The sequence below is a fragment of the Solanum lycopersicum genome, chromosome 9, assembly GCF_036512215.1.
Source record: "Solanum lycopersicum chromosome 9, SLM_r2.1".
NCBI lineage: Eukaryota > Viridiplantae > Streptophyta > Magnoliopsida > Solanales > Solanaceae > Solanum > Solanum lycopersicum.
The window spans coordinates 11944878-11965592 of record NC_090808.1 but is presented as its reverse complement, the minus strand read 5'-3'; the positions used below and the strand labels follow the sequence as shown (position 1 = coordinate 11965592).

Genomic DNA, 20715 nt, shown 5'->3' with positions numbered 1-20715 from the left:
AAGTAACTCATATATACCCCTACTTATAAACAAATGGCCCACATATACCCTTTTCCTATAACAGAAATAAAAAAAATAATTATTATAATCTAATTTATATTATTTTTTTCTAAAAAATATAATTACATATGAGTAAATTTTATCCTCGTCAAACATATTTTTTTTACTTTTTTTTTGTTTCAATAACTAATTTTAGAATTATTATTTTGATAATCAAATTTATTTATGTTTCACTAATATTCTTGTAAAACTTATTGTAGATGATCAAAAATTCTTCTTCGAATACAAAAATCAAATTACAATATAGACAAAAAAAATAGTTTAAATTTTTTCTTCTTTAAACTAAGGATTGAAAGAAAAAAATAAAATAAGAATAAGAAACTCAAATAATTATAATAAAAGAAGTCAAAAAATAATTTATGTACGAAAAAAGTTGAAATTTACCTTGAACTTTGATAGAAGAATCATATATACCCATAAGTAATTTTTTTTAAAAAAATAAAAGTAAAAAATATAAATTTAAAAAATTATTTTTTTAACTTCCGTTAAATGAAGGATATATGTGAGCTCATTTTGTAGCCGCAGGGGTATATGTGAGTCGTTTGTATAACGGTTAGGGCATATATGAGTCACTTTCATAACGAGGGGTATGTCAGCTCTAAATGGCAAAGTTGAGGGGTATATAAAACCTTTTTCCCATTAAATATTTGTTTACTTTGCTCCTGTTGAATGACTCATTAACACCATTGTTTTTGTATCAATACGCTGCTGAGTAATATTGTTCCATCATGTGTTATCTATTTCCTTTGACCTCGGGTATTATAGGAAAATAATTTTCTTAAGGGTACATTGTGCATTCACTACTCAATTTTTCCTTTTATTGTTACAGATCCTGGTCTGTTTTTTTACAATCATTAATTTATTCTTACGATATTAATATTGTTTTCAGTACATGTTTTAAATTCTGTTACTTATGTTTGTGCAAAGTTATTATCTTCGGTTATATTGAACATATACACATATGATAGGTATATTTATCGTGCAGAAAATAATTATGATATTGGCATGTACATTCAGTGCGTATAGAATGATTATGATACTTAGTTTCAAAAATTCATGTTTTGATATCTTTTATAAAATTCTATGACTTAAATGTACTATATATAAGCTTACATAGTATCTATATTTACATAGATATAAAGTTTCTCACATATCGATTGAAGGAATTCATTATGCAAGTTCAAAAGTTATAATTGTTTTCATGTTCAAGCGTAATTTCTTTTTTGGATTTGTTAACAAATTTTTGAATTTTTTCTTGAGACATATAACAATTGTAGAATCTATGCAATTTATATGTGTTCTTCTCTTACGAAATGCCCTTGTATACATTCATATTTTCTTCTTTATTTTTCTGTTTATGCCAATTAAAGAATCAATGATTTACTATTTCCAAACTAATTCATTCATTAGAGGTTATTGAGTTATGCGATAATAAAAAATTATCAAATTGAATTATTGCTATTATTTTTTTATAAACCTATTGTTTTTCCATTATTTTTAATGTACGGATATTAGTAAAAAATTATTTGCAAGTTCAATGCAATTATTTATGAGATAAATTTATCTAGAATAATATAATATTAAGAAGAGAGAAAAAAAATCTTTTAGAAAGTTGAATAAAGAATTGTGCGAGGGTTGATTACCTATAAAACTCTACATTTAGAATAGAAAATAAAATAGATGGTAAGGTTCAAAATGCTCTAAGCATTTTGTGATTAATAGCACTTTAAACTAAAAGGCAATTAGAGGAATAATAGCTGCTTAGGAAACAGGCGGCATGTAATCACACGTTATTTGCATGATAGAAATACCTCTACTTTTATATTTGACCACCAATTTAAACGCAATTTTCCTACAATTAAGTGACACAGTCGTGCTTTGCAGCAACATACATACAAAAATAAATTTGCTAAATTGCCCAGTAACAGCCATGGATCTTGTCCACTATCATCAAATTTCATGATTCTTCACTACTTTTTTTTCTAATTTTCTTTTGTCAAGCATCACTAAATGCAGAAAGAAGTTGATGTAAATACTCGAGAATATCCCACTACTACAGCCTTGTGCAGAATAAAACAGTGTGCGTGTAAAGTATTATCAAAAATCTAGACAAATGGAATTAAGACTTGACAAGTCATTTTTAGCACATTTCCTACCCGGCCTGCAAAACTGCTCAATGTACCCTTCATGGATAAGAACCAAAGAACGTGTAAAACACTAAATACTACACACAAAGGGTTTCAAGGGCTAGCAGCTCCTTATGTTGCTGATTTCCATTCTTGCATGTTAAAGATGTTTTTGCACAACAAATGTACACACATTGGAGCATCGCTACTACCATCGGAGTAGAGGCACATACAACAAACATCAGTCATCCCAAGCGTCATCTGCAGCTCCCTCCTTTTTAATCATCGATGGGGCAATCATGTGCCTATACTTATCCTCCACATTTACCGTGGACCCTACTAAAGAGAATTTAGACAATTCACTCCTTGCTTCTTTTTCCGCAGCTGCAGCTTCTCTCTCCTTTCTTCTTGCAGTCTAATAATGTGAAAATAACACAACTCAAAATAAAATAAATGTGCTTCGATATTATATACTGAGAAGAAATAGGAGTGGATAGGGAAACAAACACAAGAATGAGATAGAACCAACGAGGCATACCTTTCCCATAGCAATGGTTACATCATTGCCAGAACCAATATCAGCTATTGCTCTTCTTATTTGAGCCACAAGATACTGTGAAATTAAACGAAGCAAGAAAGCACAAGTCAAAACATGAACATCAACAAATATGAACAAGAGAGGAAGTGAGTATAGCAAAAGGAAAGACCATATCACGATCAGTGTAGAATGAAGTAGCTCGGCCCGTTGACCCTGCACGACCAGTCCTTCCAATCCGGTGTACATAATCTTCCATGGTCTAAATTAACATAGGAAAAGTTGCATCAAACTTTACACAGTTCCACACACAGAGCATGAGCTCTTGTGTATATCCAAGAATAAGAAATTGAGTTTTTAGACTAGTATTAAATGGATAACTGAAGAATTGCCAGGGGGAGAACTAAAAACGACTAACAAAATATGCCAGGTTACTAGAATAACATTGTGAAGAGAACTAAAATACCAAAATTTGAAAGCTCTTCTGTGCATGTGAAGCTTCTAAATCTATGTTACATGGACTCAGGTAGGGGTACAATTCTAATATGGGTAGGAGTAACTAATCCAAAGATGTACCTACAATTTTAGCAAAGTTAATAGTGTTTTCCGTAAAGAATAGCTCTAAATATAACTTATTATTCTTGCAGTATGCAATACCTTTGGAAGATCTAGGTTAATTACATGTGCAACTCCAGTGACATCCAACCCCCTAGACGCAACATCAGTAGAAACCTGCCAATCCATCGTAAGAAGTTAATTGTACAGATAGATGGAAGTTCAAAAAGTGCCAAAGAATAATAGACACAAAATTCATTTCATTGTTATTCGACACGAATTGGAAGGGATTTACCGCAACTTGGTAGCACCTTCGTTTTGGGTGAAAAATGATCGAACCCTTCCATCCCTACCTATTACTGTAATGACTAATCTATTGAGATCAATTCAAATTTGAAATGAAATTTTCAGTTTATTAGACTCTGCAATCTGCATGCAAGTTGTACTGGGGGTACAAAAAAAATCATTTTTCTTTATAGTCGTTACTATATTGATAAGAGAATGCTCTTAGTTCGGGTCAGCAGAACATGCATCGCCAAAACCCAATGTTGTAGGTTCATGAACAATCAAATTCACATCGCAGAAAACTGTCCACACTTGTATATGACCCAAGGACAGTTTTGGGCGGACACATTGAAGTGTTGGATAAAGATGATTACAGTAATTTAATTTTTTAAAGGAAGCATAAATTTCTCAGATGACAGTGGTATTTTGTAAAGCACAGTGAGAACAAATTTGCTACTTCAGAGTGATCTTGGTGATTTTTGAAGCTTTGCTCAGGACTCAAAGTTAAATGAAGAAAGAGTAGTATTTTTCCAATAAAGGAGGTGAAGCAGATTGTGCCTCTCGCAAGTATTTTGAAGTGCAAGAAAGAAAAGTTGCCTACAGTCTACCTGGGCATGCTTTTGGGTTCCAAGCACAAAGCAGAAAAAATTGGGATGGCATAATTGAGAAATCTGAGAAGAAATTGGCTATGTAGAAGTCCCAATAATTATCTTTAGGAGGAAGAGTTGCACTAATCGGACTCAGGAGTGGATTCTCTACCCACATATGTGATGTCCCTTTTCCCTAGCCGAGATGTTACAAACACTGGATGATTTCAAGGGCACAAATCTGAAAGTTGATGTAATGATTTGGAAACACAATCATCTCTGGAAGTTGTGGATTCTCATGAGTTAGGCATGCCCTTCACTGTGTAATGAGACAAATGAGACTAATAGCCCTCTATTCCTCCATTGCAAAGTCACTGCTCAATCATGGGTCCATTTCCTAAGCAGAACACACACAAACTGGACAATGCCAGAACACACTGCAAACATTTTTAGTTGCTGGCTGAGAGAGGGGGGAGTAAGAGCCAGAGGAAATGGTGGAACATACCCTCCTGTATATGGTGGACTATTTGGAGAGAGAAACAAGATGTGTATGGAAATACTGCAGAACCAGTACAAAAGATCAAATGGCGTTGTATGAAGACCTTCTATTTTTGGTGTACTGAGGAGGGTATAGAGGATGCTGGACAAATTTTAAACTATTTTCTCTTCTTTATAAGTTTAGTAGCAATCTATTAGAGTTGGGTTTTTTTTTGGGTCACTGATGTAAATCTTTTTGATGGTTGCCAGCATACCCTCATTGCTGAGGAATACAACTTTACTTTATCAAAAAAAAAAGAGTAAGGTTTTCAAGTCTCTGGATGCTCTAAGAAGAAATTTCCTTTGGCAAGGAAATAAGATAGAAAAGGGCTTCAACTTCAAATGGCCTATAGTACAACAAAGTAGGGAAAATGGGGGACTGGGAGTGAGGAACTTATAGCTTCATAACAAGAGCCTATTTTCAAAATGGTTGTGGGGGTATTTTAAGGAGCAGGCTCTAAAAAAAGAGTTAATACAACACAAATATGGGCAACAGGATTGCTGGTGTACTAGTGAAGTCATTGACACTTAAGGTATTGGGGTGTGGAAGACCATCAGGAACTTGTGGTTGGCTCTCAATAGTAGCTCAAAGATTATTGTGGGCAAAGGAGATGAAGCTAAGTTCTGGACATATGATTGGTGTGTCAATGAGATGTCAAGGGACCTGTTCCCTGGTCTTCTCTCAATATGCACCAAACCCTGATAGTGGTGGAGCTCTTGAGCTTGATTGGTGGATTCCATGGTACTAATCTAGTCCAAGACAGAATTCGTGGAGACATCACAATGGTGGGATATTTTCTGTGAACTGACTTTAGACTTAGAGGAAGTACAGGAAGATCCACAGGACCTTGGAACAATGTGGAGAAGTGTAGCCACTACCAAGGTGAAGTGCTTCACTTGACTGGTTGCTAGAAAGAGTTGTCTGACTCATGCACTGTAAGGTTACTGCACAGGTGTGGGCTCTGTTTACTAGCATAGCCAATGAATACTAGATATGCCAAAACACCATTTCTGACCTCCTTAGATGTTGGATCAAAAGGCGATGCAATAAGAGCCAGAAAAGATGGTGGAGAACAGTTCCAGCATGTATATGTTGTATTATATGGAAAGAAAGGAATCAAAGAATATTTGAAGGAAAGGAGTGTGTAATACAGAAGATAAATGGAAAGTAATTATTACTCTAGGGATTTGGTGTAAAGAACAGGATATAGAAGAGGAGAAAATATATAAGAACCTAGACCATCTATGGGTTTCATCAAAAAAGGGTGAAACTTGTATTCTATTCCAATCTGGAAATAATGCTGACAGATTGCAAAAGGAGAAAGAAAGATTGGAAAGACGGAAGAGACTTTTTTCTCAGAGAGACTACTTGATTTCAAGAAAACATACTTCGTCCTAAAGGAAAACAAAAAAGTTTTACACCCTCAAACACTACCAACTGATGTTGCTTGGGGATATTCTTACTCCTATTGCCTGACAATTCACATAAATCAGGGATAAGGAAATTCTATGTAATCTGGTATCAACAAGTGAAAATATCATGAAATATTACAGCAGTAGATGTTTTAAACATACCAAGATATTGATAGGTCCATGTCTGAAATCACGAAGGGCAGCCTCTCTTTCATTTTGGCTACGACCACCATGAAGTGCAGTTGCAAGCAAACCCTGCTGCGTTAAAGCTTCTGCTACTTCATCACATTTTGTCTACACGATGATGTTGCATAGTGTCATTGTTAAAAGCATGCACTTACACTTTTTCTTTAAAAAAAAAAAAGACTGAAGGTAAGATAAATCAAAATTAAACAATGGTCATGCAAGAATCAACTAAAAGCCCTTATCAGGAACATGGCCATAAGGATGTACATGCTGAAAAAGCCCTAGCCATTCACAAAAGCATATAGAAGGGACTGGATAGTAATCACTCATCGATTCTAACAAGGAAGAAAATTATCAGATCAAAGGAATCCTTAGTCTTACTCTCCCCTCCAGGATCTCAAACCTGTGCTACTGAGATCAGCCGCCTCATTCACAACAATCAAGTGGCACAACATAGTGGTTGTAATAACTGATCCAAGAAAAAGAATAGTAGCTGTACTAATCCTAAGGAGTTTCTCAAGTGTGTACAACGGGCTTTGCTAATGAGCATGTCTTTGCCCAACTGAATAAGATGGACGGAGGATGAAGCAAATCAGATTAGTGACAGACAAAGGTAGGACAAAAGTGATGATGACATCCTTTACACTGAAAAATTAGTTTAACTAGGAGCTGACTGGAAAAGTACAAGTGTCTTCTGTATCTACTTCAAAAAACCCACATAGAACAGCCCCCAAGTTAGCCACCAAAATGCACTTTATGGTTTTTGATACTGAAAATTAAACACTTTAATGCCTTTGTGCACCTTCACGTGTATGCTACTTAATAGTTAACACCACTTGTCCATTTCATTTAAATGCAGCAAGCATTCAACTAAACTACTCGGACAGAAAGCTTGCATGAGCCCTGGTTGTGCATTCTGCCTTGCTTAACTAATCCTTAAGTGTAGGCATCAAGGTATATTTTTATTTTTTTTTGTGAAACTGGTAATGTTGTATTTCTCAGCATTAAGGTGGTACGTTGGAGACCTCCAAAAGGTAGTAACAAGCTAAAACAAGAGACTAATTACAGTAATCCTATAGTACACCTTCACCAATGGGTATACCACCGGAGATAGGATCATGGATCATATAAAACTACTTATATTGGTTTTAAATCTTGATACTATAAAAATGTGGTGTAGCAAAATATTACTCCCTCCGTTTCAAAAAGAATGGCCTAGTTTGACTTGGAATGGAGTTCAAGAAAGAAGACTTTTTAATCTCGTGATTCTAAATAAAAGGTATGTCAAATGTACCAAAATGCCTTTTAATCTTGTAGCCTCAAACATGCCACGTGGAAAGTTAAAGTTAAATTGTTGCCAAAAAAGGAAAGGGGTCATTTTTTTCTGAAACATACTAAAAAAGGAAACTAGGACATTCATTTTGAAACAGAGAGAGTAACTGGAAATGAAAACAGCCATAAATAGAAGAACTTCACAACTTATTTTGAATATGGAGAGCACTTTTACTCAATAAAATTAGAAAATGGGAGAGAGCTAGAACACATGAAAGGTTTCCAAGAAAGCTAGAATTGCCAAGTGAGATCTACTCTTCCTTACAAATAACAGTTGTTGCAAAATTTTCTACCTCATATGAAACTCAGTGGTCAGAAACTAGCAATATTTAATATGAGCTCGTATTTGACTGCTTTCTTTTCTCAAAGAAACTTGGAGAAGGCTATCTGGTAGGAGGGGGATAAGACCTTTTCATTACCTCTTAAGCCTTCTCAACAATCATAAATCCATCTAAGCATCGTTGCTGTGATGTTGTCATATTTAATAAAAACCATGAATGGTATCTCGATCTGAGATATAGGAAATTCTACTGTGTGTCCCTATAATTAAAGTGATTATTAGTTTGTGGCCTGTATTGAATCGGCAAAGGCCTTGGAATATGCAAGTGCTCTTCTGCTAATCTGCAGGCTTAAAATCTTTTGCGATGAAATTTGAAAATTGAACATGGGAAGGGTTATACTAACCTTTCATTATGAACCTGGATAAGTTCATAATTATTCTTTGGTTTATTTTTTGAAAAGGTAACAACTTTATAAATAGATAATCCTTCGCACAAAGACTGTAAGAGATGAACAGAGTTACAAGACCCCAAGAAACAGCAAAAACCTAGTCTAGTGCAAGTTATAAGGATCCAATGATGTCCACTACAGACTCCACCTCCTCTACCAGGGAATTTTTTTCACCAAAAATGATTTAAAAAGATACATTTCATCTTTATCTTCTGTTCAGAATAAGCTCTATCATCAAAATATTTAAGTTTCTTTCCTTACATATTGTCTACCAGATACAATCTGGGATGAGGCTCCACCAACTCTTTTCTTTAGTAAAACACCTGGATCATTCCTGGATGCTATCATTTCTGCAATTTCCTAGGTGCTGTCCATATTAAACCCTTCATACTCGTGAAAAGAAGTCACAGATTGCAGGTCACCTTGCAGTGTAAGAAGAGGTGACTGTTTCAATCTCCTTACTACATAGAAAGCACATAGAGCTCAGTTGCATTCCTCTCCTCATCAAGCAATCATGTAGTAGAACAGCCTATTAGCCACTAGCCACCAAAAGCATGCAACTTTAAAATAACCTTCCAGATAAGCTTCTAAAGATTCCAATTCCGTGGCCCAAGTGTGCTTGCCCAGCACTATTTAAGGCACCATATGCTGGGTGTGCCTCTGCCATAGACCTTGGTTGTATCTCCCTTACACACAGTACAACAGAGACAAGTCCACAATATCAATGCTTTACACCAAATTGGGATCGTGAAGACAAGCCCATTTTTTTCCAACCCAATACTTCTAAGAATTGAATCAAAATGACCCTTCACTTGCAGTTGAGCCCATTTATTTCAATCCAACCTCGACATCTAAACCAAACTCCATAAACATTTCCAGAGACCAGAGAGGAAGAGGTAACCCTAAAAGCCCTTATCTACACTCATTCGAGATTAGCAGTGGCTGATATACATCTAATTTCCGGGCACACCAATCAAGCTTCAATAAGTTATTTCTCCATCCCCACCTCCTTATTTAGTGTGCTCCACAGATTTTCTGGAAGGTCTTTCAGTTTTGGAGATGGACCGTTTCGGAGATAGGTAGAGGCTTCATAGATAAAATGACTTTGACAACTAAGGTTCCATGAAATCAATCTCATCGGCAATAAACTATCATGTTGTTGGCTATCCTCAATTAGGATCTACCACATTTAGACATTGGATTTTCAAGCCTATGTAGCTAAGTCATCAGACAATTAACTTTTCCATTATCAACAAACCATATCTTTCACACGCTTCATTGATGTGATGCTAGAGGTCAACATGACCACATTGCAGGTAGAAGCCTAGAAGGTCGGTTGCTAATACCATTTGTGTGATCACTTATTGTTCCCTTGCAGTTAAAAACAAGACATGGTCGAATGAACAGAATAAAGGCTTAAGTCATATGCAGCCCCTTAAAGTTGTTTGCATATTTCATTTAGACACCTCAATCTAGCCTTTAGCCTTGACCTATTGAACACTTGAATCTTAACAAATATATACCTATTTAACACAAAATGATAATCAACAAAAAAAACAATAATTTGTGCTTATCAATCGCATATATATAGAAAATGGACTAATGAGACAATGACATGTGGCGATTGAATTTTTTTTTTAAAAAAACTCTATTTAAATAATACAAAAAAGGAATTTTAAGAAAATATAAATTTAATTTTGAATAACCCACCCCCAACTTCTTCTCCCCTTTCTACTGAGTCGCCCCTGCGCTTCAACCCGTCAACCACCAGTAAACCATAGTCAACGGTCTTCTTCTTCGTCATCGGACCTTGTTTCCCTTTCCACTGGTCCATTGTGCCTCAAAAACACCAATAAACCATAACATCCACCCTTTTCTTTTTCTCCATCGAATCGGCGTCGATAATACACCATTGCTTCCATCTAAGCTAACCCCTCATTTATCTTTCGTTCTAGTAGCATCAAAACGTTCCACCATTCTCTTCATCTTCTTTCCATTAGTAAACATTTATCACAATTATAAGAAAATAATAGACGTTTTTCGAAAAAAAAATTATCAAATGCTTCGCTGGAATACTATTTTCATCTTAAACAATGGAGCCAAAATATTATTTTCAGCAAAAATAATGAAGCTTCGCCGGGATATTATTTTCATCGAAAACATTAGAGCTTTACAGGTATATTTGAGACTTCAAATCAGATCTACATAAAATAAAATAAAACTTTAAAAAAAAAAAGCAGTAGACGAATTGGAGAGAGTGAGGGGGAGGTGGAGGGAATGGGGTGCGTAAAGTGGCATGTAATAGTTGCAGCAGCAAGATGAGAAAGACGTCCTTCCCTTTCCTACATAATATATATATATATATATATATATATATATATATATATATATATATGTTACACTTAAAAAGTAGCATGTTATTTAAACTATTGTGCTTTGCTTTTTCCTTTAGTGATCTTCTATACTTTTTATCAGGGAATCCTTACGACGGCAACATTAGCATAGATAGGCAACAGAAAAATCAGAAAAGGAATATCAGAGTATAAGAAATTATACCTTCCGTTCCACAAATACAATGGTCAAAGGGAAAGGATGGCCAGATTTTTCAGCTTGAGCAGCCTCCTCAACCAGCAAATCCAGAAGGCGATCAATCTACATGATTTATCATTACAATAACATCAAGCTATAATCTTGATGAAATAATTAATAGAATAAATGTCTTCTCCAATAACAGCATACCCAGTGTAATCCCATAGACAGGGTCTGGAGGGTAGAGTGTTCGCAGACCTTACCCCTACCTCTTGGTGGTAGAGAGGTTGTTTCTGAAATATCCCTGGCTCAACTTTGTCATCTCAATGAAAAATATTGGAAAAGAAATATAACAAAAGTACAAATGCAAGACAAATATATGGTATATATTTGGATCTTTAGCACAACAAAAATATTACTGTTCCTGTAGGCCCTTCATATATTTCAAAAAACTATCCAACAAAGGACAGATAAAAATGTGAATCGCTAGTAGTTTGTTTTTGAAGACACAACAACAAGGAGTTGCTGGCAAATTGATAGCATGGACAGAACTGGGGGATTGTCCTCTTGTAACTATGAGCACAACCTAGTGAATTGAAGAACCCTTGACAAAGGAGAATAGTCTATCAGAGTTATAGTATTCTTATGCCTCTTCTTTATTTATAGAAGTAATAACAGTAGTATCTAAGCCAGCTTGCATGCATCTCAACTATTCCATAGGGTAATACTACAGGATCACCCGCACAAGTACTGAATAACTCTGCACACCAAGGCTTAGGCAGATGGAAGAGATACTCTAGCTTTTTTTCGTCTCTACTGGGGTTGAACGCATGTCTCCAAAGTTGTAGCCCACTTTATTGACCTCTAGTCAAACCTTAGGTTGCAAATGCCTCTTATTTATCATTTTGTTTTAGAAAGGTAAGATTTACTTCTATATATCCCAAAATGTAGTCCCCCTCCAAAAACTTTTACTTACATCATTCCTAAGATCTTCTAGTTACAACCCGTCAATAATATTAAACACATTTTCAACATCTCCTATCACTACTTGCTTACACCAAAAATAATAAAGCCCTCGACAATTAGTTTTTATCTTTTGAAGCCCCAATAAATCCTTTCTTTGTATAGGTGATTGTTAGATTTCTTAGAAAGAAAGATTTGTGAATGGATTATCTACATTTATATCCCTACTTTTGTGCAATACTAGTTTTTGATGCACGAGTGTTGCATCTGAATGCCAAACTATGTAGTACACTTTTTTAAAAATAATGCTCATATTAATAAAACATAAATTTAAGTAAACAATTATAAATGGTATAAGAAAGTATAATCAGTATATAGCTTCCTCATTTTAAAATTAATTCATATGTAAAAATAAAAGGCATACATCTCTTAATTACAACTTTTAAATATACCTTCTCTCATTGCTAAGTTATTGTATTGTTGGGGCACCTGTTTTGGATATAATATAAATAAGTAAACATAAAATATAGAATATATACTAAATTAGATGTTTTTAGTTTGAGTACAGAAGTAATTTAACGTTCTACTTGACTTCGAACTCACTAAGTGACTGCAAATCAAACTCGGGGTTTTTTTTAAGAACAGAAAACTTAAAAAATCATAGTTTAAAAATGTGAACCCCTCAATTTATAGTCAACAAAGCATAGTATGAGCATAGGCTTATTGTGCTTTATCAGAAAAGTAAACTATTTGAGAAACTCACAACCCTTCAATGTGAAAAGGTTTCTGCTTTCAGTAATAAATGTAATCATATAACCTATAAAGGTATACTAAATTGTGTGTTTTAAGAAAGAACAGAAAAGTTTTTAAATATATATATATATATATATATATATATATATATATATATATATATATTTATATATATATATATATATATATAATTGAGAAAGGTAACATAGAACTCTTAAAAATTGTAGTTAACAAATGTGAGAAAATCCATCTATTTATATCCAACAATGGGTAGAATGAACATGTGCTTATTGTGCCTTATCAAAAAAAAAAATAGTCACAACCCTTCAATGTGAAAATGTGTCGGCTTTTTATATAATATAATATAAATAAACATAATGCAAAATATAGAAGACAAATAGAGAACTTCTAAAAAATTAGTTTAAAATGAGAAGAAAACCCTTTATTTATAGCCAACAAAAGAAAATATGACCATGTTCTTATTGTGCCTTATTAAAAAGAAACAACCCTTCGAAAAGATCACAACCCATTGGAAAAGTCGCAACTCTTGAAAAAAGTGACAATCCTTCAAGAAAGGTCAAAACCCTTCGAAAAAGTCACAAACCTTCAATGTGAAAAGATGTTCACTTCTAATATAATGTAACATAAATAAATAAAATCATCACATCATATCATATCATAAATATATACAGATATACATACATACACATATACATATATACATACATACATACATATATATATATGTGTGTGTGTGTATATATATATATCCTTAGGCCCGCCAACGTGGCGCCACTACAAACAAGAATTCTCTTTTAATTTATTTATTTTCAAAATTATCCTTCCTTTTCATGAAAAATTGTGACATTTATGAATAGTTGTGACTTCTAAGAAAAGTTGTGACTTCTATGAAAAGTTGCAACTTTAATGAAGAATTGCGACTTTTATAAAAAGTACTTTTATGAAAAGTTGTGAAAATTTGTCACGTTTATTAAAGGTTGTGACCTTTTCGAAGGGTTGAAACTTTTCCAAATAGTTGTAAGCTTCGTAATAAGGCACAATAAACATTTATTCACACTACCTTTTGTTGCCTGATTTCCTCTCATTTTATAACAACGAAAATTCTATATCTCTTCTTCGTCTTCACAATAAAATATTTGTGTATTTTGCTCCAATTGAGTGGTTCACTAACACCATTGCTTATGTTAAAAATCTTGGTATGTATTTTACCATTATTAATTTATGCTTATGTTATGAAGAATAAATGATAAGACATAATAATTTTCATTTTCCTTTACATTATTAATGTTTGTTACTACGTAATTTTGTACGTAAGATAACATAGTGTTTTAGTTTTAATGACCGATAGGTTTTAAGTACTCCCTCCGTTTTAAAATGAATGACCCTATTTCCTTTTTAGTTTGTTTCAAAAAGAATGACCCTTTTCTTTTTTGGCAACACTTTAACTTTAACTTTAACTTTCCACGTGCTTGTTTAAGACCATATGATTAAAGGGCATTTTAGTACATTTGACAGAACTTTAATTTAGAACACAAGATTAAAAAGTCTTCTTTCTTTTCTTAAACTCCGTTCCAAGTCAAACTAGGTCATCCTGTTTGAAACGGAGGGAGTATTATTTTATAATTGTGATATTAAATTCACGCATGAAGCACGAAAAATCTTACTAGTATAATATAATATAAAATATAAAAAATATACTAAATTGGGTGTTCTAAAAAAGTAGAAGAATAGAAACCTTTGAAAGCTTAGTTTACAAAATGTGAGAGAACCCTTTTATTTATAGTCCACAAAGGGTAGTATGAGCATGTGCTTATTAGGCCTTATTGGGAAAGTCATAGCACTTCAATATGAAAAGGTATCTGTTTGTAATAAAATATAATATAAAAAATAAATATATTTATACAATATAAAGTGTTTGTTTGTAATAAAATATAATATAAAAAATAAATATATTTATACAATACAAAATATAGAAGATATACTAAATTGGTGTTTTAAGAAAGAAGAATAGAAAACGTAAAAAAATTATACTCCCTCCGTCCCATTTTATGTGGCAACATTTGACCGACTTTGAAATGTTTACCAAATTACCCTTCAAAAGTAGACTTACTTTTCTCTCCTCATAAATGTTTAAGAGTACTATTTTTAAAATTAAGTGGGACCAACAAGGATAAAAGAGGAATTGTACCTTTAAATATTTACCATATAAGGAAATGTGACATTCTTTTTGGGACTGACCAAAAAGGAAACGGAGCCATATAAAATGGGACGGAGGGAGTAGTTTTAAAATGTGAGGAACCCCTCTATTTATAGACAACAAAGGGTAGTATGAACATGTGTTTATTATGCCTTACCAAAAAAGTTGCAACACTTTGGAAAGGTCACAACTTTTTGAAAAAGTCATAACCCTTCGAAAAAGTCGCACCCATTCAATGTGAAAAGATATTTTGCTTTTAACATAATGAATTATAAATAAATATAAATAAAATACAAAAGATATATTTAATCGAATTTTTTTTAAGTTGGGGGTACTATAGTAATTTAATATTCAAATTAGGGCGTTCATGCTTTTATGATAGCAAGTATAAGTTTATAGATAAATACCTATATATATTTCTATCAAGACATGAATAGTATCCTAAAAATAAGGATTCAACCTAGTTGTGCTTCATAAAGTCCTCCTTGTGTAGGTGATTGTTAGATTTCTTAGAAAGAAAGATTTGAGTATGGATTCATCTACATTTATATCCCCCGTTCTGTGAAATATGATACCTATATATATTTCTATCAAGACTTGAATAACATCCTAAGAGATAAGCATTCGACCTAATTATTTTTATAAAACAATGACATAAATAGTGTTCGAACCATTTTAAATGACAAAAAATGGGGAGAAGACAGCTAACTCTCATACATAAGGTTCTTCTGCTGATTTACTGTTATTTCACGAGTAATACAATAATATGCAAGAATTTCATATTAAAGATGCAAAACACTTTAATGAGCTCCAGCTCTGAAAAATATTACCAGTAAGGACAGCCACTCATGCTGATTGGGATCTCATCACTTCATACAGCAAGAGTTAGCTCCTTATGCATTAGAGAATTCTTGACTGAGACAGCATTGTCAAGTCTAATTACCCACTATGACCAACCCAAAACCATACACATATAACTTGTATCAACATTAATGTGGATGTATCCAATATAATGATGAGATGGATTTTATTATTGAATCTTTATACTTCATCACCATAAATGTCAAAGACGGAGAAGGCAGAAAAGGCACACGCTATCGGCAAAGAATGAAGAATGCAAAATTGTTAGATGCATATCTCAAACAACTATGTATACAAGAAACAAACAAGCAAGATGAAAATTGAATAATATAAAAAATAAAGAAGGGTTGCAACAAAAATGGTGCCATCAAAACTATTAAAAGTAATGCGAATCAATCTGTTTACTTTACTATTTCAGTTCAACAATGAACATACCTTATCATTTTCGGGTACCTTCTCTAAAGTTTGGGAAACATTTGCTGTCGGGCTGCTTACTTTTCCAACTTTTATTCGCACAGGATTAGTCAAGTAATCCTGCAACAATCAAAAGAGATGTGACACCTCTTCTACAGAATAATAGCATTGACCAAATCATATGTTTATCAAACCTGAAGACATGTTAAGTGATGATGAATTGCATATACAAGGAAAATGACAAAGTTGGAGAAAAACAACAAAATATCAAAGCAAGTGCTTTATGAACGAGATCTCAAACTGAATTCAAGATCCCAGGCCATATAAGTTTCCTTTAAGTGAATTTTTTATCGTTTAAGAGCTTTACCCTTTATAAGAAGAATTGCCACATCAAACCTAGAGTAATTTCTAGCTTAACCTAATTGCTTTCTTTTTCCAGACACTGAATTCACATGGTATATCATTTTTCATCAAGTAAAGGTATTCTTGTCCATAAAATGGCCACACAGGCCATGTACAAGTGGTATACCAAAAAGTAAAGAATCTCTAGAATATGATTCTCTACGAACTCCTCCCAATCCTCCATACATCAAGGAAATTTGTGATTATACCAAAAGAAAATAAGGGGACGGAGACTACTCAATGGAGAGAAACTCAATGATGATGTCTGCAGAATCTGATCATGCATAGAATAGAGACCTACCAGGATAAGCCTAGTATCGACAAAATAAGCCTACCAGGATACCATTTTAAATACATGGGCTAATATAACGAAGAAGTAAATAGAGACCTAACCTGTGCCAATGCTTCAATTTCTGCTGGCATGGTGGCACTGAAGAGCAGTGTTTGATGTTTTACCGGAAGATTTCGCATCACCTATGACACAGTAACATTTGGAAGTTTCCATTTATATTTTAATTTTGAAAAGGTAAATGGTATTTCGTCGAGTCAAAACAGCACCAAGTGCTGGGATTTTACAACATTAACACTAGAGAAGGTAAAAAAGAAAGGAGATGAGCAAGCAGAAACTAGAGCAAAGGTAGATTTGGCTGACTATTAGAGCCTCATATATACATGTAGAAGTCCTAAAGCCTCCAGCATGGTATCAGCATCCTTTACATAACCCAGTCAACACCAAGAGGCAAACAAAAGCAGACAATCGAACTTGGAAGCTGTCATTTATGATGTTTGATAAGCATACTTAGTCGTGCAGAACAAGCAAAAACAACAATTGAATCATTCTAGTTTAATGCTAATCTGGTCTCTGTAACATATTACAAAAGTCAATGAAAAAAAGGCAAAGATAATAATTCAGGAGTCAATGACATAAGATGTTTTCTGATTTTACAGAAAGATAATAACAGATTAAATAACTAAAAAGCATTATCAAGCACTGATATATAGTTTATGGTTGCAAAACAGCTACTACATTGGCAGGTAAACGTGTGCAAAAATAAAGAAAACAATAGCATATTCCTCAAGATATCAGGGAGATTCAAAAATGAGTTACAGAAGACCGGACAAACAGGTAAATGGAAAATAATGTTCCCTTGAAAAGAAAAAATAAACAAATTGAAAAAGAAGATACCTCTCTTATCTGAGGTTCAAACCCCATGTCAAGCATTCTATCAGCCTCATCCAAAACTACAAAAGCAATCCTACCGAGGGAAGTATTTCCTTGTTGTAAATGATCTATAAGTCTTCCCGGAGTAGCAACAACTATATGTACTCCTGCTCGAAGCTCAGACCTCTGTCTTAGCATCCAATGGAAAACCACAATAACAAAATATGGTAAGGCTAGACTTGCATCATCATGTAACATAAAGATAAAAATGAATGCTCCAAGGCACAACCCAGTAACAAGTCCAGAACAAAAGAAGAGATATTTGGTTTACTTATCACCCTGTAGACGTATGAACCTCACAGATAGCACCCTAATAATGATAATAAAAATGAAGTTACCTGCTCACTAATGTTTGTCCCACCTACAACAATTGCGGTCTTAAAGGAATCCAAAGACATGCTGAAAGCCGTAACCTGAAAAGACAATGTTCAGCAGTTCAAGTACAAAGATAATATTTAAAGGCAAAATACAATAATTTGAGTTTTATCTTGTCTACACCATTGGCAAACTACATATATTGCTAATAACGAACACGGATCATTCACATGCGAAATTATTGGTTATGAGGAAAATTATTGAAGCAAGACGATGAGCTTTGCACAGTAATAAAACGACATCAGCAACACAATGAGTAGCTGGGACATAGTGATATTGAAGTCCACTCCTTATGAATCACAGAGACCCAGTTACTTTATTAACATGCCACGACCAAAGAAAGCCAAGGGGATACAAGATGCTTCACAAATAAAAGATAGTAATTCATATAATTGACTAAACCAGACTTCTTGAAAGATGAGCATTATTCAATTTTGAAGAAGCGAAGCAACCGTATAGTAGCAGCACATTATGCTTTTCAGTACCCTTTGATATGGTTATTAGACAGTTAACACCCGAGAAAGTATTTTATGTTTTTATGAAACTGAGAAAAGGAAAAGAAACCAGTTATTTTATATAGATGAATTACAAAACAAAAGACAGATGAGGGTGTTCCAAGGATCTGCTCACATTGAAAGCAGGGTCAATGAAACATATATATGCAGGATACAGAAAAAAACAGTAAGTTTTAAAGTGCCCGCAGACCCACCTCTTTCTCTATTTGTTGTGCAAGCTCTCTTGTAGGTGCCAACACTAATGCCAAAGGTCCATCACCACGTTGAAGAGGTTGTTGAGCTAGGCAATGCTATATCGATAAAAATATGTATAATATTTATTATACAGTAAACACTCCTATTAGTCAGATCAAGTACAACAGTGACAAAATCACAGTATGAGATGATAATAACACAAATTTAATACACAACCTGTATCATAGGTATGCTGAATGCAGCAGTCTTCCCACTACCAGTTTCTGCACACCCCAAGAGATCCCTGCCACTAAGAGCAACAGGCATGGCTTGAGCCTGAATAGAAGTCGGTGCAGTGTAGCCATGCTTTTCAATATCCTTCATTATACTTGCATGCAAGCACTGCAGAGAGAAGAAACAACCAGGGTCCAAATACTTTAAATTATGGCCTTATATAGAGAACCCAATAGAGTGATTTGTCAGAATAATGAATTCAACAAACCATATCAGGAAATGACTCAATAGGTGAGGGTGCAGGACATGAGACTGGAGAAACATTGACATCTACATTAAGCCGCAGTCGAATCTCTTCTATCTGCACACAAAAATGCACATCAAGGACGTAAATCAGGATCATAACATTATCTTTTTGTAGTAAAAGTTATATAACTGTGTTGTAAAATTGAAATATCCAAAGTTGGTCAGAAAATGATAATAATTATAATGCGCAATGAAGGCCTAAAGATAAAAGTATGTGAAGAGAATAACTGAGAAATAAATCTGAGAGTAAAAAAAATTACAGCACAAAAATATCATGCAGTGTTTGTAGAATCCAGTTCAACTGCCAATTAGCGCAGTGTATTGGCACTAATTTGAAGCTAAACAAGAAATAAGGTAAGATTTGAAGCAACACAAACTAAATTAAGCAGCCATTTTGGAAAAGTTTTCAGATGGAATAAATTATAACATATATTTCACAAAACCCTAAGAAGATGAAAAAAAGAACTTTTTAGCGAGGAACCTGCTCGGATTTAAGACGAAGAACACGTTCGGAAGGCTTCCAGTGAGGAAAGATGGGGTCAGGGACAGCAAAAGTGTTGGGCAAGGAGTAATTGAGGGAACTCCGGCGAGCTGAACTGGAGTAACCGTTGGAAGACTTTTCGAGAGAAGAAATTCTGGATGTGTGTTTGGAAGAGAAGTGATCGGCGCCTATACTGTTTATAGTAGGGGTGGTAGTGGTTTTTCCGGCAGCAGAATTTCTCAGGTGAGGAGGTACATAAGACATTCTCCGTCGCTCGCCGTTAGGGTATTACTATCTATTTCCTTTCTTTTTTCGCGGGATAAGATGAGACTATTTATTTTTCTGGACACAAGAAACCAAAAGAGTATTAACCACAATGCTTTCAAACAATCCCATTTATTTATAACCAAAACGTATTACTCTCATCGTATCAAAAAAAATGACTTTATTTCATTTTTAGTCTGTTTCAAAAAAAAGATCATTTTTCTTTTTTGGCAATGGTTTAACTTTAATTTTTCACGTGGCGTGTTTAAAACTACAAAATCAAACGATATTTTGATACTTTTGACATAACTTTAATTTTGAACCATAAGATTAAAAGATCTTCTTTCTTTTCTTAAACTTCGTTTCAAGTCAAACTAGGTCATCCTTTTGGAAACAGAAGGAGTATTATTTATCTACATATCCCAATTTGTAATGTAATTTCCACAAATGTTCATGCATCTTACTTAGGCCTCATTTGTTTGCACTTAATGAAGGTTTGACTTTTAATCATTCATATTCAGCCTATTAAGTATGTTTGGATTTAAGGTGTTAATCTAAATCATTCAGATTCAGCCCATTAAGTTCATTTGTTTAATTTTTTAAAAAACCTCTTAATGAGTCTAAAGATGTCTAAACAAATCAAATTTGTGGTAGACTCT

The 20715-nt window shown here is 33.9% G+C and overlaps 1 protein-coding gene across 4 annotated transcripts; it reads right to left on the bottom strand.

The window, feature by feature from the left end:
• Positions 1-2067: 2067 nt before the first annotated feature.
• On the bottom strand, positions 2068-20169 carry LOC101258585 (DEAD-box ATP-dependent RNA helicase 20). 4 transcript variants are annotated; one of them, XM_010327457.4, is made up of 16 exons: positions 19793-20169; positions 19274-19366; positions 19009-19173; positions 18792-18887; positions 18046-18120; positions 17672-17833; positions 16879-16959; positions 16105-16203; positions 12290-12326; positions 11085-11167; positions 10902-10997; positions 6261-6392; positions 3379-3453; positions 2894-2983; positions 2725-2799; positions 2068-2601 (listed from the first exon to the last, which is right to left on the bottom strand). In XM_010327457.4, exons 1-16 carry the CDS (start codon positions 20054-20056, stop codon positions 2428-2430), a joined length of 1797 nt encoding a protein of 598 aa, XP_010325759.1. In that variant the 5' UTR covers positions 20057-20169; the 3' UTR covers positions 2068-2427. The 4 variants fall into 4 exon arrangements, with proteins under 4 accessions (XP_010325759.1, XP_025888827.1, XP_004246279.1 ...); XM_026033042.2 differs by lacking the exon at positions 16879-16959; XM_004246231.5 differs by lacking the exons at positions 11085-11167; positions 12290-12326.
• Positions 20170-20715: the final 546 nt, after the last annotated feature.

Bases quoted from the DNA above. Each gene is read 5' to 3' on its own strand.
- LOC101258585 (XM_010327457.4), bottom strand. From the start codon at position 20,056: ATGTCTTATGTACCTCCTCACCTGAGAAATTCTGCTGCCGGAAAAACC. The intron at 17,834-18,045 runs GTAACTTCATTT...ATGCTAAGACAG, and splicing joins GGACAAACATTAGTGAGCAG to AGGTCTGAGCTTCGAGCAGG. The intron at 10,998-11,084 runs GTATGCTGTTAT...TAAATCATGTAG, and splicing joins TGTCTATGGGATTACACTGG to ATTGATCGCCTTCTGGATTT.